Source organism: Pelecanus crispus, chromosome W (assembly GCF_030463565.1).
Source record: "Pelecanus crispus isolate bPelCri1 chromosome W, bPelCri1.pri, whole genome shotgun sequence".
Taxonomy (NCBI): Eukaryota; Metazoa; Chordata; class Aves; order Pelecaniformes; family Pelecanidae; genus Pelecanus; species Pelecanus crispus.
The window spans coordinates 21,212,045-21,240,002 of NC_134675.1; the positions used below are offsets into that span (position 1 = coordinate 21,212,045).

General features: G+C 44.1%; 1 protein-coding gene across 3 annotated transcripts in view; it reads left to right on the top strand.

The window, feature by feature from the left end:
• Nucleotides 1–3,042: 3,042 nt before the first annotated feature.
• LOC142596454 (BDNF/NT-3 growth factors receptor-like) overlaps nt 3,043–27,958 on the top strand; it is a 225,239-nt gene continuing 200,323 nt past the window's right edge. For all 3 annotated transcript variants that reach the window (XM_075725553.1, XM_075725554.1, XM_075725555.1), the window contains exon 1: nt 3,043–3,254. In XM_075725553.1, the coding sequence (XP_075581668.1) occupies nt 3,043–3,254 (212 nt within the window). The remainder of the gene's footprint in view (nt 3,255–27,958) is intronic.

The following is a 27,958-nucleotide window of genomic DNA, read 5'->3' on the forward strand; positions in this document are numbered from 1 at the left end:
CATAGAAGTCCTTCCTGTCTTTGACATCCCTTGTCAAATGCAATTCCATTTGGGCTTTAGCTTTCCTAATCTCATCCCTGAATACTCAGACAATGTCTGTATTCCTCCCAGGTTACCTGTCCCTACTTCCACCTTCTGTATGGATCCTTTTTGTGTTTGAGTTTTGTCAGGAGCTCCTTGTTCATCCACACAGGCCTCCTGGCTTGTTTGCCTGATTTTCTTCTCATTAGGGTAGAGCTCTCGAGCTTGGAGAAGATCATCCTTGAGTATTACCCAGCTTTCTTGGGTCCCTTTTCCCTCCAGGGCCTTATCATATGGCACTTTTTGAAGCAGATCCCTGAAGATGCCAAATTCTGCTCTCCTCAAGTCCGGGGTTGTGAGCCTACTTTTGACCCTCCTCCCTGCCCTCAGGATCCTGAACTCCACCATCTCATGGTCACTGCAGCCAAGGCTGCCTTCAACCTCCACATCCCCAATGAGCCCTTCCTTGTTTGTGAGTACGAGGTCCAGCAGAGCACCTCTCCGCCTTGGCCCTTCTGTCATTTGTGTCAGGGAATTGTCACTGATGCTCTCCAGGAACCTCCTGAATTGCTTCTGCCCTGCTGTGTTGTCCCTTCACTTTTAAGGATCCTGACCGGGAGACCACTATACATCAAGGAGTTAATGATCCACATAACAGTTAACCTAAGTAGGCCCAGGCCTGTGCTGTGCTGTGTTGCATGTGCAGTGTGGCCTTCAGGCCTGCATTGTTCTGCACAGATTGCTTGGCCGAAGGACAAACTTAGTCAGCTCATTTTAACAGAGGGGCCTTCAGGGAGCTCCCACTTGGTACTGGTAATTGCACTACCTGCATGGCTTTGTGTTTATCTAAAAATGCAGCAAGAAGTTATCATGTAAACATCCTTTATGAACAGAGTTGTTTTCTTGTTAGAAAATTATATAATAGCTGGAATGACCAAAAAGGAGGAACCTCTCTCCACGGACAGAATTTGCACAGCATGCCATGGGAGAGATCCATCCAGGGTCTGTCCAATTCTGCATGAACACAAGTTCCAAGCATCTAAATGGATGTAAGATTTACTCGTTATCTATATTCCTCTTCTTATTCTGTCTTATTAAAACAGGTATTTTATTAAGCCATTTGTTGTCAGGCCTTTCTTATTGAGATCCAGAAAGAACCCTGCACCATCTCTCTCTCTCACACACCACACCCCCCCCGGTGCAAAACACCGGCAGATATTGGGGTGGTTGAAGTCTCCCATGAGGAACAGGGCCTGCAAATGTGATGCTACTAGCTGTTTGTAGAAGGCCTCATCTACTTGTTCTTACTGATCAGGCAGCCTAAAGCAGACACCCACTACAATGTCACCTGTATTGGTTTGCTTTTTAATCCTTAGCCATAAGCTCTCAGTTGTCTCATCATCCATCCCTAGACAGAACTCCATGCATTCCAGCAGCTCTCTCACATAAAGGGCAACTCTCTTTCTTGCTCCTCATCTCTGTCTCCATCTCCCCCTGTCTCCCTCTCTCACATCTGCTCTCCTTCTCAGGCTGTCCCTCCCTCTCCCCATCTCTCTCTCATGCTCTCCAGGTCTCTCTTTAATCTCTGTCTCTCTCCATCACCCCCCCCCCCCCGTGTTGCTTTCTCTCTCCCTGTCTGTTCCCCCTTTGTCCGTGTCTCTTTTCTGGTCTCACTCCCTCCCTCTGTCTCTGTGTGTGTGTGCCTCTTTCTCTATCTCTCTTGCTGTCCCTAATCTTCTTTCTCTCTCTGTCTCTCTATTCCTCTCCCTAAATTTCTCCCTCCCCATCTCTATCCCCCCCTTCTCTCTCCCTCTCTCTTGATTTCCCTCCCCATCTTTCTGTCTCGCTCCCCCTCCTCCTCTCTCCCCCCCTTCTGTCTTGCTCTCCATGTCTCTCTCCTCCCATCTCACTTCCTCTCAGTGTCTTCCCCCCACCCTTTCTCTTTCCTTCTCTCTTCTCTCTGCCCCTGTCTCTCTCTCCCTCTCTCTCAATTTCTCCCTTTCTAGATCTCTCTCTGTCTCTCTTGCAGGGTTTTCCCTCCCTCTACACCTCTCTCCCCTGTTGTTTCTGTCTCTCCATCTCTGTCTTTCTGTCTCCCTCTCTCTCCCCCCTCTCTAGCTCCCCATCTTTCTCTCTCCCCCTCTCACTCTCTATGTGTCAGTCTCTCCATCTCTCCCTCCCTCCCAATTTGTCTCTTTCCCTCTCTCCATCTCTCTCAACCCCTATCTCCCCCTTCTCTCTGTATCCCTATCCTCTCTCCCTCTGTCTCCCCTCCTCCCCCTCTCGTCCTGCCTCTCTCCTTCCTGTTTCCCTCCTGTCTCTCCCCCCTCTGTCTCACTCTATCCCATTTAATCTCTCCCCACCTCTCTCTGTTTCTCTCCCGCTGTCTCTCCCCCTCCTCCATCTCTTTCTCCCCATCTCTCCCCCCCTTGTGTCTTTCTCCATCTCTCTCCCACCATATTTTTCTCTGCCCCTCTCTCTGCGTCACTCTTCCCCCCCCCCCCCTTTCAGGCTCATTTTGCGAAGTTTTGCCCATTTTTACGTCAGCCTCACGTCACTTTGCCGGTAGCTCCCAGGCTTGGGCTGGAGCAAGAGCCGCGGCTGCTTTATTATCAGCTGGAGGGAGGAGGATACCGTGCGTAAAGCGGCAAGCACAGCGCCCTGCGTTCCGCTTCCGCCGCGACCTGCGCTGTTTCTTCCATTCCTTCTCTACCGCGGGCAGCGGTCGGCTGAGCTCCCGCAGGTAGAAGCGCTGCCTCTGCCACCTGTCTCGGCCGCTCCGCGCGTTTTGCAGCATCATCGGGAACCGCCGCGGGTCAGGCGGCGCCGCTGCCCGCCCGCGGGGCCAGGGCAGGTACTAGCGCTGGCAAAGGCTCCCGGGCAGCTGTGGAGCGTCCATGTGAACCCTGGCCGCGGGGTGCTCGCCCGCGGTTCCGAAGGCTGCACACCCTCCGGTCGTGCTCCCCGGCAGTGGCGGTAGGTGGAGGACGTCGAGGCAGCGCTGGAATGAGCGGGGGCGGCATGGCGTCCTGGCGGCGAAGACAGCCGGGGCCCGGCTTGGCGCGGCTGTGGGGCTTGTGCTGCCTGGTGCTGGGCTCCTGGTGGGGCGCGCTGGGCTGCCCCGCGTCCTGCCGCTGCAGCTCCTGGCGGATCTGGTGCGCGGAGCCGGCGCCAGGCATCATCTCCTTCCCCGTGCCGCAGCGGAGCGCCGAGAGCGACAATGTCACCGAGATGTAAGTACGGCCCGGCCCCAGCCCCGGGCGCGGGGGTGGCGGGGATGGAGCCGCCGGAGCGACGTGGGGACGGCGGGCAGAGGGGAAGTTCCCTGCGCTGAAATGCACTTGCTCCGCGGACTGATGTTCTAGCTGGAAGCCTAAAAGTCCGGTGTGATTTAATTTGGACTTGACTTCCCAGAGATATCATTTCAAATCCATTTAGATGATAAATCCTAGTTGCCCGCCATACGATTTCCTGGGAGCGGACGGGCAGTGAAGCGGCGCAGCGGAAGGTCGGCGCGGAGGTCCCGGGTCCGCGAAAATACTTGGGATTGCAGAAGCGCGCAGCCGAGCTGCTGCCTCCGGCCCCTGCATCTGCCGGAGGGGGTGGGGTGGAGTGCACACCACCCAAATCTCTCTTCTGCGTCGGCAGCAGATTTGGAAAGGTTTTTTTCTTTTTCTTCTTTTTTTTTTTAATTTTTGCTCCCTCCATTTATTCCTGCGAATGAAGAGTTTGGTGGGTGGCCTTCCCCCCTCTCAGATCTCCACTTTATATTCTTCTATTTAAAAAAAGGGGGGGGGGGACACAAAGCGATGCAGCACATTCTGATAGAAGGGAGAGCAAACTAGCTTCCCTGCCCTGGCCATAGGCATGCGAGCCTGCTTTGCTCTTCCCTATAAGGTGGCTGGAAGGAGAAAATACTGTCTGCAGGAGAATGAACATTGCGCTGTCTCTCAGCAAGTGTTGGAGCATTAGGAAACCCTCATTAATAGTGAGGAAGGGTTTTTTGTTTGTTTGTTTTTTCCCTCTTACCCATGTGTCATTTCCAACCTTGTCTGACTGCAAATGATTTCAGTAAAGGAATCCAGTAGCTTTTTGTGTTCAGTCCTGCATCCTTTTTACAGCTCTGTGGAATCTACATACTTTGCCTGAGAAAAGCTGCAAAGACTTGCTGAGCAAAAATTTTGGATACCAGATTTGTAGATGATAGATATGGGGAAAAAAACTCTCTACAGCTGTTTTGTCCATTTCCATCTTCCCCAGCACCTGCTGTTTCGGCATTGTTTCCCATGACATTTTAAATATAAAAGATAATAGGATATTTCCCTCCAAAATATATACAGATTTCTAACTCTCTCCCTCCTTTCTCCTCTTTTTCAGTTTCCTTTAGAAACAATGTGAAAGTGCCATTAAATTTGGTGTGACTTCAGATTAATTCTAGCTCTTGGGCTACCTTTCTGCAGTTTCTTAGTCAGTTTGCTGCATTTCCCCATGTATGTGTGGGGAAAAAGCTGGAGACATTAATTTCTTCTACTCATATAGGGCCTACCTTTGGTAGATTTTTAGGACCTAAGAGAATGAAGTAGTCTTTCTAAGTTGTTACAGCAGTTATTGTTTCAGACATTTGTTTAATATTCTGTGGATTGCTTAATTAAAAAAATTGCTTCAAGCTATGCATCATTGCTCATTTTTATAAGCTTTGCTAGCCTTGTTATTCAGTATGTTCAATTTGGAGGTAACTCAGCAATTTCCCCCTAGAACTTAAGCTCTGTTTAAAAGATCAGAGAAAAAATGCATATGTAAATATATATGCTAGACATGATCAACTTAAAACATGTCCAGTCATTTCGCATTGATATTTTTGGGTTTTATTCTCTTCTGTGTTTTTTCAGCATCACTGATTATCTTTACATTTCTTTTCAATTTTTACTGTATCATTCTGTGACGTTGCATGTTGTGTTTGATGATCTAAAAATAATTTGGAGTACTGAATTTCTCAGGAGATGCTATTGCATGTATTTAAGATGCTCTTTTTTAACATAAAGCATGAAGGCCCTTTAATTAGTTTGTAGACATAAATTAAAAATTGGACTCCTGCAGCTGCCACATTATTTCATTGTGGGAACTCAGCAAATAATAAATATGTAAGGAAGCATTTCTAATATGGTAGATACAGAATGTGAAAACATATTTTTTAACACTGCATATCTTGTTTATTCTAGCTAAGCAACCAGTTTAAGAGGCTGTAGCATGCATTTTATTTAGGAAGCCTCAGGCCTGATTTTTCTTTTATATGTTCTGTAGTTACAGGAACACAATTCCATTGATCTCTGGTGGAATTACTCTTGGTACAAATGAGAGTGAGAAGAGCATAAGACACTTAATTTCTTGTAATATATTCCTTTATATTTCCTGAATGTCTTTTGAGACCAGTCCTTCATTTATTGCTTATGACCTGCTCTTAATTGGAGTGGGTCCCACAGTCCTAGGCAAAACATCCACTGACTCCCTGGGAATGTTGCCTGAGTAAAGATCCTCATCTGGGAAGAAGGCCATGTGCACTGGGAATTTTGCAGGTAGGATACTGCATGGTTGGGTTGGGCATGTGAAACCCATGATGGTGCAAAGGGTTGGCCGTGGGCCAGGTGGATTACACTGAGCAGGCAGGGTGTGAGTGGGCAGCAAGGGTTTCCGAGAAGTGGGAGAAAAAGCTGGGGTGGTGTTGGTAGGAATAACGGCTGCAGTTTCCCACGCATTGAACAGCCTCCACTACTTGGTACCTAAGGTGCCTTGACTCTATTTTGGCCCATAGATAAATAGCACTTTAGAGCTTAATAAACACTCTCTTTCCAGTCCAGGCATTACTTTATTCCTAGTTGGATCACCATCCAAATCCACTGAAATCAGCAGAAAGTCCTCAAGAGCACTTTTGCATCAGCCCTGTGAGACTCAGCTGCTGAAACTTGGTATGGGAGGACATAGGAGTACTTCTGCCTGGTGCTTTTCTTAGTTATCTTCCCCACTCTTCCCCTTCCTAGTTGTTTATGCAGTTTTCTCTTCTGATGGATAAAAGACAGATTTCCAAAATCCTGTGCCTCTGATAGAATCATAGAACCATTTAGGTTGGAAGAGACCCTTAAGATCATTGAGTCCAACCATTAACCTAGCACTACCAAGTCCACCACTAAACCATGTCCCTAAGTGCCACATCTACACATCTTTTAAATACCTCCTAATATCCAATCTAAACCTCCCCTGGCGCAGCTTGAGCCCATTTCCTCTTGTCCTATCGCTAACTACTTGGGAGAAGAGACCAACACCCACCTCACTACAACCTCCTTTCAGGTAGTTGTAGAGAGCGATAAGGTCTCCCCTCAGCCTCCTCTTCTCCAGACTAAACAACCCCAGTTCCCTCAGCCGCTCCTCATAAGACTTGTGCTCCAGACCCTTCACCAGCTTCATTGTTCTTCTTTGGACACGCTCCAGCACCTCAATGTCCTTCTTGTACTGAGGGGCCCAAAACTGGACACAGTATTTCAGGTGCGGCCTCACCAGTGCCGAGTACAGGGGGACAATCACTTCCCTGCTCCTGCTGGCCACACTATTCCTGATACAAGCCAGGATGCTGTTGGCCGCCTTGGCCACCTGGGCACACTGCTGGCTCATATTCAGCTGGCTGTTGACCAACACCCCCAGGTCCTTTTCTGCCAGGCAGCTTTCCAGCCACTCTTCCCCAAGCCTGTAGCATTGCACGGGGTTGTTGTGACCCAAGTGCAGGACCCGGCACTTGGCCTTCTTGAACCTCATACAGTTGGCCTCGGCCCATTGGTCCAGCCTGTCCAGGTCCCTCTGCAGGGCCATCCTACCCTCCAGCAGATCGACACTCCCACCCAACTTGGTGTCATCTGCAAACTTACTGAGGGTGCACTTGATCCCCTGTCACAAATGCAGGTTTGTGAATCCTGCTGATTATGTCAATTCACTATGAATGAGTGACTTTACACAGTTTGATTTAGTAACAGTTAGAATTTACTTGTAGCAAATCGCAGAATTTGATTATAATATTTTTAATAGCACTCAATCGTCAATGATTCATAAAGTGATTAGACAAAATTGATCAAAACAGTGACTTAGTTACAGATTCGAAGATGGCAAGGTTCACTCTATTACTACACAGAAGCGCATAAAAGAGACTTAAATCACACTGAGTTAGAATGATTCATAAAGGGATTGCATATATATGGAATAAGGGGGGGGGGGCCCTCCCGTTGAGTCACGAGGTTTAGACTAGACCCCCTTGCTTTCTAAACTCCTTCTCAGAGAGGAGCCTAGGTGCGGCTAGGTCTAGTCCTAGTCTCAGACTTGGTCAACGGTTTATATGGATAAGGATAATGTATATATATGTATATATGTATATCTAGTACATAGGAAAAGTGTATAAAGGAAATTGGGTTTTATGAGAGAGAGAGAGAGAGAGAGAGAAACCGTATGTAGGGGATATGGAAACCCTCCCGTTGAGTCATGAGGTTCAGAATGGACCCCCTTGCTTTCTAAACTCCTTTTCAGAGAGGAGCCTAGGTGCAGCTGGGCCCACTCTTAGTCTCAGACTTGGTCAACGGATTATGAGAGTAATGCTATAAGAATAATATAGCAGTATAAAACTCCCTTTAAAATTAAATCATACATCTACAAACTACTTCATGCATGCACACTCACAAATATAAATGCATATATGAAAATAGTATACCTGTTAAAAATTCCCCTCGAGTTTAGTGAAATACTCACGTCTAATGCCTTGGCATTTCTCAACGGGCTCCGTTGTCGATCTCCAGCAATGGAGTTCTGGTAGCAGCAGACTTTCGGAATCTGCTAGTGTTCGCTGACTCTGAGAGACATTTCGATCAGAGGGAGATGCTGGTGCAGCCCGTGGCAGTCCAGGAGAGCTCAAAGGGCCTCACTTAGGACTGCTGTTTATAGGATTGTGAGATGATTGACTTTAATCACCAGTAAATTTCCATCCGAGCCACAATTTGGGTCGGTAGTTGCTGGAATTCCAGCAGCGATGATACCACCCTGTTTCAAGGCTGTCAGGGGTAGCTGTTTGTTCTTGCTCCCCTCATTAGCCATAATACGAAGATTTTGATAAGAACAGGGCCGCTCTCTGCTCCAGCAATGTAGGAGTTTCTGGTACAATTAAGGGGCGCTTAACTGACCAACTCGCTACACAAAAGCAGCAGCCTGGAATTACTGAGATTGTAAAGCTGTTGAAGAGAAAGAGGAATGAGGGGGGGATGCACCACCACATCCCCTCATCCAGATCATTGATAAAGATATTAAATAAAATTGGCCCCAGTACTGAGCCCTGGGGAACACCACTTGTGACCGGCTGCCAACTGGATTTAACTCCATTCACCACAACTCTTTGGGCCCAGCCATCCAGCCAGTTTTTTACCCAGTGAACTATATACTCGTCCAAGCCATGAGCAGCCAATAAGATTAGATTTTTGTCCTGTTGCTTAGGGTGCTGACATGTGCTGGTCTCAGTCTGGAAAGCATGTGCCCATGCTAAAATTGTTTATCATAACTGTATCATATCATATCATAATTGTTTTGTAGTATTGATGTTATTAGAGATAAACTGAACTCCAAAATGAGGCCTGAATTAAAATCATGAAATCAGCCATTGAAGCTCAAACTAAGAGCTAAGGAGCAAGAATGGTGAGAGTAAAATTAATATATAAATATTGTTAAATCCATACACTATAGGTACAATGGCACATGAGTAATTCTAAGCAAGATCACTTGAGCAAAAATATTAATGCAATAGTAAATGAGTCACTTTAACAAAAGTTAAATGAAGGTAATTTGTATGAATTTGAGGCTTTGGTCTAGAATATGTTGTTTTCATGAAACTTCCACTTCTTTCCATACTAATGAGAAAACAGAAGGCCCAGGAGTCCATTTTCCAATATCTTTAGAATGGCATTTACCAGATTTTTCAGATCCTATTTTTCCTTTATTATTTTTATGCTGAAAGTATAAGAGAAAAAGCAGCCTACTGAGATTCTAGATCTCAAATCACTCTAAACAAAAAACTTTTACATAACTAAATAAATGTTTTATTTCTCCATTTTGAATTAGTTTTAAAGAGGGGAAAAAAATAACGTACTTTTTGGATTGCAGTTCTTTCCAGTGTTTGTCACCTGTCACTGCAGCAATATCTAACATGTCAATAAAGGTGGCTAGTAGAATTTCTTTGCTCAGGCTGGATGAGTATAGTAGGTAATGAAGCATAAAAATGATGGAAAACAGAGCAGAGAACCTTAAAAACCCTCTCAATACTTTATTGATGTTAAATGTATCTTTAGCTTGTTATATTTGGAAAACCTCTCTTTTTAAAACTGTCCTTTAAAAAGCACTCTTTTTATTAACTTATCATTTATGTGTATTTCAGATGGAGAAATAAATTCATAGAGGTTTGAAAGCCATATGCCTATGCTGCATGGGATGTGAATACAATGTCTTACTGGACACTTTGCATTTACAAAGATCTACTTACTTATACAAATGTATGTAGGCACATAGCTGCTATTGAAATAAAATATATTTGGTATGTGCCTTAATTCCTTTTTGATTGTGAGCCTAAGTTTCCAGAAACTGCATAAAGCAAAGCAAACCAAACTAACATCTCCTGAAATATGCATATGGAGTTCTTGTTTCTTATATATACCCCAGCCCCCCGCTAGAGCGGGAAAGAGTGAGCTCCTGACGAGCGGCAGCTCTGACTCAGCGTGGGCGGGGACAAGAGTGACGGCGGCCAAACCCCCTCACCCCCTCACGTACAAAAGCAGCCCTCAGGGAGCGCGAGCGACCAGGACGGGCAAACAGGGTGTGGTGTGTCAGTTTGTGTGGCAGTTCCCGCAGGTGGGGCGTGCGGGGAAGGCAAAGTCCCCCTCCTAGCTCTAAAGGGAAACTCAGGTAGTGGTCATCACCCTCCCAGGAGAGGACCTAGCAGCTATGGTTTCCACTCTCCTGAAAGACATCACCAGAAGGAATGTGGTGACCCAGACGGAACTCTGGCACAAACATACAGCCGCCCAGGTCTCTGGCTGCAGGGAGTGCCTGAGCTTGTCACTTATATTGGAGGGCAGCACAGACAACAGCTGTTTTTGGTGTGACCAGGTGAATGATCAGCTCGGCCTGGTGGCAGACCTGAAAGAGGAGGTGGAAAGGCTGAGGAGTATCAGGGAGTGGGAGAGGGAGATAGACTGATGGAGCCACACCCTACCGTCCCTGGGGCCAGGGCAACAGGCGGAGGCCCCACAAGGAGCAGAGGATCACCTACCCTCTTGCCAGCAAGCAGAAGGAGGGGACCTAAGAGATGGGGGAGAATGGAAACAGGTCCCTGCTCGGGGAGGCAGGCGAATCCCCTCCCGGCCTCCCTCACCTTCCCAGCTGCCCTTACATAACAGATATGGGGCCCTGGAAGTTGAGGGCCAGGCAAATGAGGATGTAGGTGAAGGTCCATCCAGGGGGTTGCCTAGGGTGAGTCAGTCAGCCCCACGCATTATGACTGCCTCTGTTAAAAATGAAAGGAGGGTAATTGTGGTAGGTGATTCCCTTCTGTGGGGAACAGAGGGCCCAATATGCCGACCAGACCCATCCCACAGGGAAGTCTGCTGCCTCCCTGGGGCCCAGGTGAGAGACATTACTAAGAAACTCCCCAATCTGGTACGGCCCTCTGATTATTACCCGATGTTGGTTACGCAGGTTGGCAGTGATGAAGTTGCGGAGAGAAGTCCAAAAGCAATCAAAAGGGACTTCAGGGCACTGGGGCGATTAGTCGCATGATCGGGAGCGCAGGTAGTGTTTTCCTCAATCCTGTCAACGCCAGGGAAGAATACTGAAAGGAACAGGAAAACTCACTTGATTAACAGGTGGCTCAGAGGCTGGTGCCATCAGTGGAATTTTGTTTTTTTTGATCATGGGGAGGTTTACACAGCACCAGGAGTTCAGCTGTCTCCAAAGGGGAAAAGGATTCTCACTCATGGGTTGGTGGGGCTCATCGAGAGGGCTTTAAACTAGGTTTGAAGGGGGAAGGGGATATAAATGGGCCCGCTAGTGAGGAGCCCAGGGGCAGCATGGCAACATTGGGGGTGAAATCGATAGCCCGGCTCAAGTGCATTTACACCAATGCACATAGCATGGGCAACAAACAGGAGGAGCTGGAAGCCCTTGTGCAGCAGGATAGCTATGACATAGTCGCCATCACAGAAACATGGTGGGATGACTCTCATGACTGGAGTGCTGCACTGGATGGCTATAAGCTCTTCAGAAGGGATAGGCAGGGAAGGAGAGGTGGTGGGGTGGCCCTGTATGTTAGGGAGTGTTTTGACTGTATAGAGCTCTACAGTGGTGATGACAAGGTAGAGTGCTTATGGGTAAGGATGAGGGGGAAGGCCAGCAAGGCGGATGTCCTGTTGGGAGTCTGCTATAGACCACCCAACCAGGATGTAGAGATAGATGAAGCGTTCTACAAGCGGCTGGGAGAAGTCTCGCAATCGCTAGCCCTTGTTCTTGTGGGGGACTTCAACTTGCCAGACATCTGCTGGAAATACAACACAGCAGAGAGGCAACAGTCTCGGAAGTTCCTAGATTGTGTGGAGGATAACATTCTGATGCAGCTGGTAAGCGAGCCTACCAGGGGAGGTGCCTCACTTGACCTGCTGTTTACAAACAGAGAAGGACTTGTGGGAGATGTCGTGGTCGGAGGCCGTCTCGGGCTTAGCGACCACGATATGATAGAGTTCTCGCTTCTGGGCGATGTAAAGAGGAGGGCCAGCAAAACTGTTGCCATGGACTTCCAGAGGGCAGACTTTGGCCTGTTCAGGACGCTGGTTGGGAAAAACCCTTGGGAGGCAGTCCTGAAAGGCAAAGGGGTCCGGGAAGGCTGGGCCTTCTTCAAGAAGGAAGTCTTAAGGGTGCAGGAGCGGTCTGTCCCCATGTGCTGTAAGACCAACCGGCAGGGAAGACGACCGGCCTGGCTGAATAGGGAGCTTTTGCTGGGACTCAGGGAAAAAAGGAGAGTTTATGACCTTTGGAAGAAGGGGCAGGCAACTCAAGAAGAGTACAGGGATCTTGTTAGGTCATGCAGAGAGGAAATTAGAAAGGCAAAAGCCCAGCTAGAACTCAATCTGGCCACTGTTGTAAGAGATAATAAAAAATGTTTTTACAAATACATCAACAACAAAAAGAGAGCCAAGGAGAATCTCCATCCTTTGCTGGATGCGGGGGGGAACATTGTCACTAAGGATGAGGAAAAGGCTGAGGTACTTAATGCCTTCTTTGCCTCTGTGTTTAATAGCCAGACCAGTTATCCCCAGGGCATTCAGCCCCCTGAGCTGGAAGACAGGGACGGGGAGCAGAATGGAGCCCCCATAATCCAGGAGGAAGCAGTTAATGACCTGCTATGCCACCTGGACGCTCACAAGTCTATGGGGCCAGATGGGATCCACCCGAGAGTACTGAGGGAGCTGGCGGAGGAGCTTGCCAAGCCACTCTCCATCATCTATCAGCAGTCCTGGTTAACAGGGGAGGTCCCTGATGACTGGGGGCTTGCGAAGGTGACGCTCATCTACAAGAAGGGCCGGAAGGAGGACCCGGGAAACTACAGGCCTGTCAGCCTGACCTCGGTGCCGGGAAAGAATATGGAGCGGTTCATCTTGAGTGCACTCAACAGGCATGTGCAGGTCAACCAAGGGATCAGGCCCAGCCAGCATGGGTTCATGAAAGGCAGGTCCTGCTTGACCAACCTGATCTCCTTCTATGATCTGGTGACCCGCCTGGTGGATGAAGGAAAGGCTGTGGACGTCATCTACCTGGACTTCAGCAAAGCCTTTGACACCGTCTCCCATAGCATTCTCCTAAGAAAGCTGGCAGCTCATGGCTTGGACGGGCATACTCTTTGCTGGGTAAAAAACTGGTTGGATGGCCGAGCCCAGAGAGTAGTGGTGAATGGAGTTAAGTCCAGTTGGCGGCCGGTCACGAGCAGTGTTCCCCAGGGCTCTGTTTTGGGGCCAGCCTTGTTTAATATCTTTATCGATGATCTGTATGAGGGGATTGAGTGCACCCTCAGTAAGTTTGCAGATGACACCAAATTGGGTGGGAGTGTCGATCTGCTGGAGGGTAGGATGGCCCTGCAGAGGGACCTGGACAGGCTGGATCGATGGGCCGTGGCCAACTGTATGAGGTTTAACAAGGCCAAGTGCCGGGTCCTGCACTTCAGTCACAACAGCCCCATGCAACACTACAGGCTTGGGGAAGACTGGCTGGAAAGCTGCCTGGCCGAAAAGGACCTGGGGGTGTTGGTCGACAGCCGGCTGAACATGAGCCAGCAGTGTGCCCAGGTGGCCAAGAAGGCCAACAGCATCCTGGCTTGTATCAAGAATAGCGTGGCCAGCAGGAGCAGGGAGGTGATTGTCGCTTTGTACTCGGCACTGGTGAGGCCACACCTGGAATACTGTGTCCAGTTTTGGGCCCCTCAAAACAAGAAGGACATTGAGGTGCTGGAGCGTGTTCAGAGAAGGGCAACAAGGCTGGTGAAGGGTCTGGAGCACAGGCCTTATGAGGAGTGGCTGAGGGAACTGGGATTGTTTAACTTAGAGAAGAGGAGGCTGAGGGGAGACCTTATTGCTCTCTACAACTACCTGAAAGGAGGTTGTAGTGAGGTGGGTGTTGGTCTCTTCTCCCATCTAGTTAGCGATAGGATGAGAGGAAATGGGCTCAAGCTGCGCCAGGGGAGATTTACATTGGATATTAGGAAAAATTTCTTCACGTAAAGAGTAGTGAAGTATTGGAAGAGGCTGCCCAGAGAGGTGGTGGAGTCACCATCCCTGGAAGCGTTCAAAAAACGGATAGACATGGCACTCTGGGACATGGTTTAGTGGGCATGGTGGTGTTGGGTTGATGGTTGGACTGATGATCTTAGAGGTCCTTTCCAACCTTAATGATTCCTAGTTTTTACTTTCATTAAAAAATAATCCAGCCACCAAGCCAGGAAATATGAAATTATTACTCTACCCTTAATTGGTTTAGTGTGGACTTGGTAATGTTAGGTTAATGGTTGGACTGGATGATCTTAAAGGTCTTTTCCAACCTAACCGGTTCTGTGATTCTATGATTCTGTATAGTTACTATTAACCATAACATTACAGAATCCTAATGCACTTATGGGAAAGGAGCCATACCATGAAAATTCTACTGTGAATATATATTTTTTAAAATTTTCCTGGAAGAAAATGACCTGTATTGACTGATGATTATCAACAGCAGTTATAGCTGAAATTATTAAATATATTTAATACCAGGTCAGCTACTCTTGTTTCTGACATTGTTGAAGATCAGATTTCAGGTCAATATTCCTCAATTCTAAGCAGGGCCTGAAGAACCAAAATTTTTTTACAGAACTAAGAGAAAGTAGAACAGAGCAGACACAAGACCCAAGACATTTGTAAAAGCAGTTTAAAAGATCATAATCTTTAAATGGTGTGACTTGAACCAGCCTTTTGCTAAGCCTACTGGTCCTGATCCGGCACGATACTTAGATGCCTTTTATTTTAAGGGGAATCCAAGGCTCAGATTCTGGCCTTGTTAAAATTGGTGGCAAAACGTCAATGGAATTAACAGTTCACCAATGTAGAATAGTTTAGAGGACATATTCTAAGGATGAAAAGAACTTTGATTCATTCATTTTCTTGCTTTTTTTTTTATAAATTTGGAAGAGAAGGGATATTCTTGAGGCCTATTAGTCCATCATGTGATTTATTTTTGGCTTGATGTTTTTCTCAGATCCCAAGTGTTTTCCTACTGTGTGAAGACTAAATATGTTGAGGCAAGAGGAAGTTGAGACTGAGTATTTTAGAGGGGTGTTTTAAAAAGTTTCAAATAATTCCATATTTAAATGAACCTGCACAGTAGTTCCATGTGTAAAACAGTGGCAGTTGCAATTGCTATAGAAGCTTGTACTAGATTCACTAGTTCACTATATACATTTGTCTGATGTATAAAGAAAAGAAGGACAAGCATTAATTAATCAAAGTTAGTCCGTTGCCAAAACAGAAACAGTGAAATGATAACGCTTCTAAGCTTCTTATGGGAGAATCTGTTGATAGAAATCTAATTGGGGCTGGGCAAGTTAGTTATTTTTCATCTTGGTTTGGCAGTTAAGACAACAGAAATCTTTTGGGTTTAGATTTAAACAAAATATTTTTTACCTTTTTCATTTCTGAACCATACATATAAAAATAATTAGGGCCATATTAAGCAGCTATCCTGTGTAATGTGGATATCCTATATTACACAGTCAGATGCTGTATTCTATATGAAGAGCATGTAGGATGTGACTTTTCCCCATAATTCTGCAACAGCTGTCTGATTTTCTAAATGCCAGACTGCACAGCAAGCATATGCAGATAAATCATGTGTGCATACTGGGCATGTCAGACTTATTGGGCATGCATGGGGGACTTTTCACAGCATATGCTGTTAGTGTCATATGCTGGACTTGCTAAGCATGTCTGGGACTGTCCCAGACCTCAGCATTTAAAATCTGGCAAGTCTCTATGAACTGTGTAGCAAAGGCACTTAACTCAGCTGGCTACTCTCCTGCCAGCAATGGAGAGTCCACCTCTTCCAGGAAGTGAATCAGAAGGCCTAAATTAGATTCTTACTGCAAAACTACTTACTTATCTGATGTAAGCGTCCCCCTCTCACTCCACTGACTATAAGAAAACATTGGGGACTTAGTTCACTGAGTGGGAAAAGCAAGACCTCCCTTCTAGCAAACAGCATCATGCTGTGGAGTAAGCTGTTTGTGTGGTCCAAACCAAACCATTTCAGCAGAGTATTGTGTAGGGTTGCTCTGCTTGATTCAGAGCATGAGTTTGAACCAAGGTCTTGTGTGTCAGCATCTTAACTACCATCCTATATGGCATACAGATGTGGATTTGTCTTGATTCTTCCTGTCAGAGTTGCTTAAATTTGTGTGGAATACTTAAATATGCTTTTGGGTCAGAGAGCAGAACTGTCTGTTTAGCTAAGTGACTGTGATACTTATTTGTATAGTGAGACAGCTGAATCCTGTTCCTGCTCCACTGAATGTTCACTTATAACAAAAATTGTAACAGCATGAACAGGTAAGGCTGAGACTGCCCTCTCTGATTGCTTTATAGTATGGTATCTTTTGGGAGACTGGGATTACATTCCCTCAGGAAGAGGGAAGAATTGAACCTGGTATTCCTGGATAATAGTTGAACATTATTTCCAGCATTTCCTCCAAGTCTGTGGTCCTCTACCTCACGTAGACATGTCTTCTTTTTTTCTTCTTTTTTTATTTCCAGCTGAACCTATTTGGTGAATATGGGTCTGTTTAAGGAAGGTAAAATCTCTTTTGTGGATAGGGAGGTAAATAATCTGTTGCTTTTTCATTTCTTACTCCCCCCTCGAGTCTTGTCTCTTCCTAATTTTTTAAAAATTAGTTTTGGAATACAATATGCATGCAGTGATCCTCAGCTTGTAAACACATATATTGAGCTCTCCTACTAGGAGCAGTTCTGTAACTTCTATGTGGCTAACTATGCAGTGTACTTAAGTATATGCCAATGTATTTTCAACTTTAGGGTGGTAGCAATGTAAGTATATTTTGAATACTGTATATGCCTCATATTTATATGTGTACACAAAAGTTTGAACTTTTCATGTTAGGTTCAAATAGATTTACAAACAGTTTGAATTGGCACAAATCCATATGTGGCATAAAGATACCAAAGTAGAAAAATATTAGTGCTGGATAGAACTTTTGGGGTTTTTTTCAGCGCTAGACATCACTGCAGATTCTGGACCATGTTTGTGTGCAGTGGCTGTCTTGTTGCCCAAAGCCCATGTTTTTTGGAGGGAATGGACCTAGGTAGCACAGCTACAGAAATAGTTACCACTTGTCCTGAAGGTGGGAGGGGGTGGAAGAAAGATTGTTTTGATCTTCCCTGCCCTGAACATTTCTTGCAACTCCCCATGGCATTCATGTCTGCGTGGAGACGGCAGTCATTCCCTCCTCTTTGGTATGCTTTTATGTGTAGTTTTTGCCTGCTGTACAGCACTTTGCATCTTGTGATGATTTTTAATAAACAGTTTATCTTGAGGCAGTTTTGCTCTCCACAGTTAGTATCTAAAGTGAAAGGTTTAGGAGATGACAACCCTAAAGAGTTGTAGTTATCACTGAACTGGCAGCTTGATCTGATGTAATTGCAGGCGAACACTTCACCCACCCTGAGGGTTGAGGGAATGCTGGAAGGTGTGTAGATTGGAGGAATTCTGAAAGGTGTGTGCAGCGGTGTTGCATAATAAGGAAAACCATAATGATAAATAAGCTGGAGGATGAGAAAAATATGAGTCTGCTCTTAAGCAGTGGCAGAGACAAAAGCTGTAAAGGTAAACAAAGAATGCCATGAAAATTGTGGTGGGTAAGGAGAAGGCAGCTTTTGCAGAAACAGTGAAAAAGTTTGAAGACCATTGTACCAAATAATACCTTGTGAAAGAGGTACACGCAGGATGAGAACAAAGTTTGAAGGGAAATCAATAGAGAAGATGGTCAAAGACTTAAAATGATGTCAAAATGGAAAATGAACACTTACAAAAGAGCAAATTTTCATGAAGTATAACAACAAAGTCAATTTGATCCCGCTCTAGAAAAGGTAATATGTATATACCAAGCAGCAAACCAAACAGAAATACAAATAAAAACCTGGATGAAAGACATACAACATTTTACTGTGTGTACCATTGCAAGGGAGAATTTCCCAGAAATTAAATTGACCAAGTAGAGGAATATAAAAAGCTATGGAAACAGTGGCAGCAATATGTCAGTCAGCATGAGTATTAGAAATGCTCTGGGTAGTGACAAATGTGCAGAAAGTGTAATAAACACATCATTATGCTAAAATATGCAATGCAAGCAAGAAACTGCTTGTATTAAGTGAAGAATGGGATTCCTCAAGTGAAGGTGAAGTGCTGTTTTTAGGAATACTTGTGGAAGAAGCTATAAATTAAAAAGATTGGCCAATTAAAATGAGCAGAAATGGACTATACAGGACAGAGAATGGAATGGAAATAAATGTGATAACAGAAAGTGAAATAGGGAACTGTAAAGAGCACATAAATGTGGAAGAATGAAGAGTGCCTCTGAAATGCTTTAACAGAGGAGCAATTTTAATGCTGTTGAAATGTTCTCCAATAATTTATCAGTTAAATATAAATGGTAAAATAGGTGTTGATATGCAGAAGGTGGCAACCTGTTCTGGGCCTAGAAAGCTGAAGTAAACATCAAGAGAGTTAATATAATGGAAATTCAGAAAGACAACCTGTAGCCCTTTTGGAATGTTTTAGTAACATAATATGAAGATTAAATGTCTTCCATTAAGAGACAAGATATGGCTTGGAGATGGCACAGATCTGTGGTCAGGGCTACACAGAATGTTTCACAAGTTTTGAGAAAGAGGGTAGGAAATGAGTTGTGAACTAAGGCAGCAGATGGTATCATCTGAAGAACAGAAAAATATCTACAAATTGAGTTCTCTATTTAATAGTTGCATAGAAAAAAAGAATGGAGACTATGACCATATGTAGACTCTTCAGACAAATAAAAACAGAAAAAGGAACATTTTTGCTGGCTTATGGAAAGGAGAATGTTGTTTGAGATGTTAGGAGTCAAATTATTCAGCAAATTTAATGTATTAACAGGATATAGATGGATTTTCCTGGAAGATAGCTTTAAGCTTTGCAGTTTCATTCCATCATTTGGAAGTACTACCTTTTGATCTGTTTGGCTTGAGGTATATTGCATGCAATGAATGAGACAATGGAAAGTGTAGCAGGTATGGACATATGTCTTGATTCAGTGAATATCAGAAAAGACTGAACAGAGTATTTAACATTACAAGAGAGAGTAATTTTTAACTGAACAAAGCTACTTATTAATGTCAAACAGTGGAAATAATATACTTGGGAGGAAGATTGGCTTCAGAGGGAATTTCTGAGGGGATTTCTTCTGTTCAATCAAAAAGTCAGGGAATACTGAATATATCAAAACTTGAAGATAGGAAAAGGGCCTAAATGTTGTAAAGCACACTGAATTATGTCAGCATAATTAATTATGTCCATACAGGAATTTAAGCCCCTTCCTGTCAGTCTGCAGAGATTATTTCATACACAGTGGGGGAAATGTGTTTTGTAGAAAAGTATAAGGCCAGCATTTAAGATATGCCTTTATAAATAAATTCTTTATTGTCTGGACAGCTGATACTTCTTTCTGACTATATCAAGTGATATCAGCATTTCCCAAAAATCTTTGCTAAGGAAAAGATAGACTATAGCTGTCACCTGTGCTCTGGAGAAATGTTAAAAATCGCTGTCTTGGTGAAGTATCAAACGTATGAACTTCATGGAGCTCAGGGGGGGCAACAGGTATGGAGATCCTAATGGAGAAAATAGGCAAATAAGCTTTGCATTCATTCTGGGGAAAGTAATTCTGAAGGTGTTGCTTAAGGACATGAATCCCAAATCTGGAGAGCTGCATGAAATATCTTAAGAGTTAGCTTGTTTTGGTACACTGCTACTTGAAAAGAACAGAACAAACACCTTCTAGCCAAACCAGAGACATAAGTAAGCCCAAGGGTGCATTACATTTCATATTCCCATTTTCTAAATATAGTAACTGTTTTCTTAAATTCTGCATTGTGGTCATATTAATTTATTTTTACTTTTGTCTTAATGTTTGCATACTGTAAGGAGTGAACTAAGGTTAGCTGGCAAACCATGGGCTTTCCATTTCCCAGGGAGTTGCAGTCTTAAGCAAGAGTATGGATCTGCTCCTGCAGTGTCAAAACAAGACTGGGATCTCCACTTAATTCCAGCTTTCTCCTGCTTTAAGCTGGTGGATTGGTGCTAGTTGTTCAGAATGTCAGCTTTGGAGAAGCAATTCCCAATGCCATCTGCACGCTACTAATTGGACAGTCATAGCATCTTGGCACAGAGCAGAATGACTCCTGGTGTCTCCTTGCAGTTGAAACAGCCACAGATCAAGAACAGGGAGTTCTTGAAGCTAACTATAATCTGTGAACTTGGCCTTTGTTCCAGATAGCCCTGAACAGTACTTATCTGAATGTGGGATATACGCAGTGAAGAATTTGCTCCAAAAAGTGTGTGTCAGTCGTTGCAAAGAAAGGCCCAAGAGTTAATTCTGTCAGCTTTAGAACTGATATACTGGTGTATGGAAAGCTACCTCCCATAGTCTTCTGTGACTAATGGTTAAATACTCTAAATGGGACTATGACTTAAGGAGCCTGTGATAGTGGCAATCAGTTTTCTACTCTTTGTGAAATACAAAATGATTCACAGTTTAAAAAAAGCAAAAACAAACCCAAAAAACCCACAGGACTTGCTAAGAATTTGTCAGGAGACACTGCATAGCCACAGAGTCAAGCACTTGTTTGTAAAATTGCTTAATTCTAGGCAAGTCCGCAGTGGGCTAACTGGAGACTTTGCCTGTTTTCTGAGTTATGGAATATTTTGTTTTTTGATGTTGGCCTTCTGAAATCTGGGACTGATGATACCAGATGAAGACAGCAAAATAAAATAAAATAAATTGGAAGAGGACTGAGCCTGTATATCTGTAAAGAACTTGCTGCTATCATAGTGTGCTGGTTTTGGCTGGGGTAGAGTTAGTTTTCTTCATAGTAGCTAGTATAGGGCCATGTTTTGGATTTGTGCTGGAAACAGTGTTGATAACACAGGGATGTTTGAGTTACTGCTGAACAGTGCTTACACAGCATCAAGGCCTTTTCTGCTTCTCACCCCACCCCACCCCACCAGCGAGCAGGCTGGGGGTGCACAAGAAGTTGGGAGGGGACACAGCCGGGACAGCTGACCCCAACTGACCAAAGGGATATTCCATACCATATGACGTCATGCTCAGCAATAAAGGCTGGGGGAAGAAGAAGGAAGGGGGGATGTTTGGAGTTATGGCGTTGTGTCTTCCCCAGTAACCGTTATGTGTGATGGAGCCCTGCTTTCCTGGAGATGGCTGAACACCTGCCTGCTGATGGGAAGTAGTGAATGAATTCCTTGTTTTGTTTTGCTTGTGTGCACAGCTTTTCCTTTACCTATTAAACTGTCTTTATCTCAGCCCACGAGTTTTCTCACTTTTACTCTTCCGATTTTCTCCCCCATCCCGCTGTGGGAGGAGTGAGCGAGTGGCTGTGTGGTGCTTAGTTGCCGGCTGGGGTTAAACCACAACACATAGGTATTATGCTCATTAGCCTGCTGTTAGGGAGTCTGTCCTGGGGGAGCTTAGTCCTACATATAAAAATTTCTTTCTTGAGTGGAGATTATATCATTGGTCCCTACATCTGTCTGAAACCGAAATTTCTGATATGCAAAGTTATATAGTTCTATGCTTTATTTTCAAACTATGTGAGTTCACACCCCTTGAGCTTTATTTTATGTTTGGTTTTGTCACGAAAATTTTGCAACTGGCCCGTGCAGACCGAGGAGAGAGGCTAGGACACAAAGTATAGAATTACAAGAGTAATTCCTTATTCATGCTCATGAGGTGTCCCATTCAAATTGGGGGACCCCGAATGCGGTTTTACACAGGGTTCTTATACCTTTCAAGCATTCAGATACAACATGATTTGACCAATCACTACTTAACACATACATACTACTGTTTTGCAAAGAAACTATAATTCTATGGCGTCATCATCCATCTGCTGCTTTCTTGATCTAGACGTCCCTGGAATCGGTCTTGCTGCAGTTCCTTATCTATGATGCCAGATAATGGGAGGGTTTCACAGAGGTGTTAGAGGGGCTAGAATGCTGGCGTGATCTTGGTAGTCAAGGGGTATCTTTTCTTCTTTGTGGATGGCTTTAAGATTCTGAGAAACAAAGGTCCATATCTTCAAGTTGGGGGCTGTCCTCCTCCTTGCAGTGAGCTGGGGCCCTTTAGTTGGGTTTGCATGGCAAGGTTTTGGTAGCCGGGGGGCTGCAGGAGTGGCTTCTGTGAGAAGCTGCTAGAAGCTTCCCCTACGTCCGATAGAGCCAATGCCAGCCGGCTCCAACACGGACCCGCCGCTGGCGGAGGCCGAGCCAATCAGCGACGGTGGTAGCGCCTCTGTAATAAAATATTTAAGAAGGGGGAAAAAAAAAACCCACAACGGGACTCAAACTGCAGCTGGAGTGAGAATATGTGAGAGGAAGGACTCTGCAGACACCAAGGTCAGTGAAGAATGAGGGGGAGGAGGTGCTCCAGGCACTGGAGCAGAGATTCCCCTGCAGCCCATGGCGAAGACCATGGTGAGGCAGGCTGTGCCCCTGCACCCATGGGGGTTAACGGTGGAGCAGATATCCACCTGCAGCCTGTGGAGGACCCCACGCTGGAGCAGGTGGATGTACCTGAAGGAGGCTGTGACCCTGTGGGAAGCCTGCACTGGAGCAGGCTCCTGGCAGGGCCTGTGGACCTGTGGAGAGAGAGGAGCCCACGCTGGAGCAGGTTTGCTGGCAGGACTTGTGACCCCATGGGGGACCCACGCTGGAGCAGTCTTTTCCTGAAGGACTGCACCCTATGGAAGGGACCCATGCTGGAGCAGTTCGTGAAGAACTGCAGCCCATGGGAAGGGCCCACATTGGAGAAGTTTGTGGAGCACTTTCTCCTGTGGGAGGGACCCCACGCTGGAGCAGGGGCAGAGTGTGAGGAGTCCTCCCCTGAGGAGGAAGGAGCAGCAGGGACAATGTGTGATGAACTGACTGCAACCCCCATTCCCCATCCCCCTGTGCTGCTTGGGGGGAGGAGGTAGAGAAAAATCGGGAGTGAAGTTGAGCCTGGGAAGAAGGGAGTGTGTGGGGAAGGTGTTTTAAGATTTGGTTTTATTTCTCATTTTCCTACTCTGATTTGACTGGTAATAAATTAAACTGATTTTCCCCAAGTTGAGTCTGTTCTGCCCGTGACGGCAATTGGTGAGTGATCTCCCTGTCCTTATCTCGACCCACAAGCGTTTTCGTTATATTTTCTCTCCCCTGTCCAGTTGAGAAGGGGAGTGATAGAGCGGCTTTGGTGGGCACTTGGCATCCAGCCAGGGTCAACCCACCACAGTTATGCTGAATTAACCATGGTTATGCAGTATACAATGTAAAATATATATCTCTTAAAAAGCTAATACAATTTCATACTATTAAGACTAATTGGTACAATAGTTAGGGAATGAGAATTTACTAACAGTTTCAGTGGGACTGCAAATGAAACCCATTTGAATCTGCTAAGTTAAAATATTTTGTCCAGCCTATAAGTTTTTCATGATTTTGATGCATAACCATAAATTAGCCCAGGTGTGCTGAAAATGTCTGTAAGCTTTACCATATCTTTTGATGAACTTCTTTTGATATTTGAGTTTGTAAGAAAATACAGCACTAGGGAATTTTGCAGTGTTTAATTGTGGATGTTACATAAAGCTCTCACAGTAGTGTAGGCTAGGGACATATGTGACTTTTCATTAAATGGTAATTCATCTACTGACAGTTCAATGTCTGGAGTGTGCTGCCTTTTTCCCTAAAGATCTGGTGAAAAAATAACTCAGAATAAAAAGTTTTCCTAAAGTTCAGAAACATTTCACCAGGGAATGTTTATTAATTTTCAGAACTTTTTTTTTTTTACTAGCTTTATGAATCAGGGCTAAACATATAATTGATTTATGTTTTTGAGTGTTAAGAAAATATTTTTCCCATAATGGGAGTTTTCTGGCAACAGAAATATTTCTGGAGCTGAATTACAGTGTTAATTGCTTACATCAATGTCATCGATACTATCATGTGGCTGGTCTTCCAGTATACCTCCAAATGGGGTAGTATACCTTAATGTACATAAATCCAGAGAAAATACAGTAAATCAAATATGTTAGGGAGACATAGTTCTGCTGACCAAATGTTTTCAGTTTAAGAAAATGGACATTTCAAATTTGAAAGTTAAGAGTGAAAGCTGTTGAAGCACAAAATGATCTAAACTGTTTTAAAGTACAGAAATGGCTTTCATTTCTTTTCATGCTTTCGTAATTAAAAAATTGCTTCACTGACTTTGTACAGACAGTTTTTTACATGTGTAATGCACAAAAATGAAGACCACTCTCTTAAAATAAAGTTATTTGAAAGATTTAAATCTTTTACCATAGGATTTTAAAATATCCTTTCCAGAATGTTGCAGAAGTGGTGATATATGAATATGTGATATTATTCAATAGTTAAGTTGTTGAAGTGTGCCGAGATGAGCATGTTATTGTAGGTTGCAATGTGCAGTCGGTAGGTGTATGATTCTGAATGCCTTTATGAGAATGAATCAGTAGTTTATGAAGGGGACATTACATTAAAGGTATAAAAAATAGTTTACTGATGACTCATTGAAGGAGAGACAAAATGCTATAGTATAATCAAGTGAATAGTATTGTAGACAGCTGAAGGTTTGGTTTAGAGGCAGTAATTGGTATTTGTGAGCTGATAAGTGTGATCTGATTGGGTAATAGCCTGACAGATTTCAGCAGTGCTACACTTCGTGGTGTGTAGTGGGAGCTTCCAAGCTCCTCATGTGACTTCAGCCAGCCATGAGTCAGGATGTTTTTCTTCTGTGCTACAATAAGAAATGTTCAATTAAAGAACAGGCTGGATACTCTTAAGCACAGGCAGGCAAATTGCATTTCTTAACATCACCCACTGCAAGTTGGAGCTTCTAGAGTATTAATGTTTGATGATAAATAACATCAAGGTAGAGTAGTTGTGAAGAAGGTAAAAATAGACTTCACTTAGAGAAGAGTTTTTATTTCAAACCTCTCTCTAAATTAAACAAAAGAACAGCTTCCCTTTGAAGTGTACAGCCACAGTCATTGTACTTCTTTTTTTCTCACTGATGTGAAATAGCTGCAAAGATTTAATTTTAAAAAAGATTTGTTAAGCAAGTAAGGAAGCATAGGAGAACCTGACCTGCTTATGCTAATTTACATGTCTACTCTTCAGGGATTTCCAACTGTGTAAAATTTGCTTTACTGTCATGTTCTGTACTAAGTGGGTAGTATACAAATGTATTGAATAACAGTTATTATTTTGAGTAATTTGTAGTTGCACTTAGCCAAAATTTCTTTTGAGTCCAGTCCCTACTTGAAGTACAATTATAGAAAGTCAGAAATCATTCACCATAAGCAGCCTAGTACCAGCTCAGAGTAAAGTGTGGAACTTTCTTTTTTTTAATTTTTTTTTTTGAGTGATGCAATAAGAGAAAGATAGGGGAGGAAAGATTATGAATTTATGTTGCTTCATCATTCCAAATGTTGACCCTTTGGTTTGTTCCCTAATGGACCAATACTGATTTTTTTTTTTAATTTTTATTTTTTATAGATGGTCTGCTCATACTGAGAGCTTAATCTGGTGTAAATTGTGGTTGCTTCATTAACTTCAGTAGAGCTGAGCTCTTTTACACTGGTTGAGGTTTACCACAGAATGTAATGTACTAATATATTTCTATGTGACACTGTAAGTTATGTCAGTTTTGTAGCTTCTCATAGTGGGAGGTTCTGGTTAAATGTTTTCATGATTAAAATTGCAATGTGTCGTGGTTTAGCCCCTGTCAGCAACCAAGTGCCACACAGCTGCTTGCTCACCCTCCCCCCTGGTGGGATGGCAGAGAGAATCGGAAGGGCAAAAGTAAGAAAACTCGTGGGTTAAGATAAGAACAGTTTAATAATTGAAATAAAATAATAATAATAGTAATAAAGTAATAATAAAATTGTAATGTCTCGTGGTTTAGCCCCAGCCAGTAACTAAGCACCACGCAGCTGCTCGCTCACTCCCCCTGCCCCAGTGGGATGGGGGAGAGAATTGGAGGAGTAAGAGTGAGAAACACTCCTGGGTTGAGATAAGAACAGTTTAATAATTGAAATAAAGTAAAATAGTAATGATAATAATAACAATATAATAATGATAATAACAATAATAATAATATACAAAGCAAGTGATGCACAATGCAATTGCTCACCACCTGCCGACCGATACCCAGACAGTTCCCAAGCAGCAATCGCTGCTCCCCAGCCAACCCCCCCCCCCCAGTTTATATACTGAGCATGACGCCATATGGTATGGAATAGCCCTTTGGTCAGTTTGGATCAACTATTCTGGCTGTGCCCCCTCCCAGCTTCTTGTGCACCTGGCAGAGCATGGGAAGCTGACAAGTCCTTGACTAGCATAAGCAGTACTCAGCAACAACTAAACCATCAGTGTGTTATCAGCATTCTTCTCCTACTAAATCCAAAACACAGCACTATGCCTGCTACTAGGAAGAAAATTAACTCTATCCCAGCCAAAACCAGGACACAATGTCAGATCTCGATTTGTGATAAATGTCTTTAAGTGATGGAGCTGGGTTATGGTAGTGCTTGTCAGAGAACTGTTGATGGCTACTGTAAACTGGTTGCTCAGTTTCTTTTCTTTTACTCTTCTGAGTCCCTTCTCCTTCTGTGTTTCTCTGTCTGTTTTCCTTCTGTCCTGGTTTCGGCTGGGATAGTTAATTTTCTTCCTAGTAGCTGGCATAGTGCTGTGTTTTGGATTTAGTAGGAGAAGAATGCTGATAACACACTGATGGTTTAGTTGTTGCTAAGTACTGCTTATGCTAGTCAAGGACTTGTCAGCTTCCCATGCTCTGCCAGGTGCACAAGAAGCTGGGAGTGGGCACAGCTGCGTGGTGCTTAGTTGCTGGCTGGGGCTAAACCACGACACTAAGTAAAAACAATAAAGAAGTCTAGTAAAGGCTATCAGTCCTTCTATTTGGGAGTCCTGTGAGTGGATGATCTTACTGCCTCTGAATTTGCCCTGAGGAAGAACAGGGGATTTAATTAAGTCTCATCTTAATTGTCACTTAGACAACATCATGCTAAAATAAAGTTATGCAAGAAATATCAAAGGTATTTTCCTCACTCTGTTCTCAACATTCAACCAATGAGCACCCTGCAAGACCGGAAGGAGACAGGGCAAATGCAGAAGAGCAGGAATGAAGGTGTTGTGGTTTAGCCCCAGCCAGCAACTAAGCACCACGCAGCTGCTCGCTCACTCCCCCTACCCCAATGGGATGGGGGAGAGAATCGGAGGAGTAGGAGTGAGAAACACTCCTGGGTTGAGATAAGAACAGTTTAATAATTGAAATAAAGTAAAATAGTAATGATAATAATAACAATATAATAATAATAACAATAATAATAATATACAAAGCAAGTGATGCACAATGCAATTGCTCACCACCCACCGACTGATACCCAGCCAGTTCCCGAGCAGCGATCCCTGCTCCCTGGCCACCCCCCCCAGTTTATATACTGAGCATGACGTCATATGGTATGGAATAGCCCTTTGGTCAGTTTGGATCAACTATTCTGGCTGTGCCCCCTCCCAGCTTCTTGTGCACCTGGCAGAGCATGGGAAGCTGACAAGTCCTTGACTAGCATAAGCAGTACTTAGCAACAACTAAAACATCAGTGTGTTATCAACATTCTTCTCCTACTAAATCTAAAATACAGCACTATGCTAGCTACTAGGAAGAAAATTAACTCCATTCCAGCCAAAACCAGGACACTTGGCAAAATACATAAATCAACCAACAAATGAAAAATAGATTAATAAACCCCAAGAGATCAAATCAAATTCATTTAAAAATCCAACAAAGGACACAAAATATATAGGAAACTTACCTTACAATGGGTGCACCATGTTAATCTTATGCTAAGAATCCCTGCAGACCAGTCATTGATGTGATATGATGCTGTGGTAACGTGTTTTGTCCATTATCATGTGTTGTCTTTTGTCTGCCTTT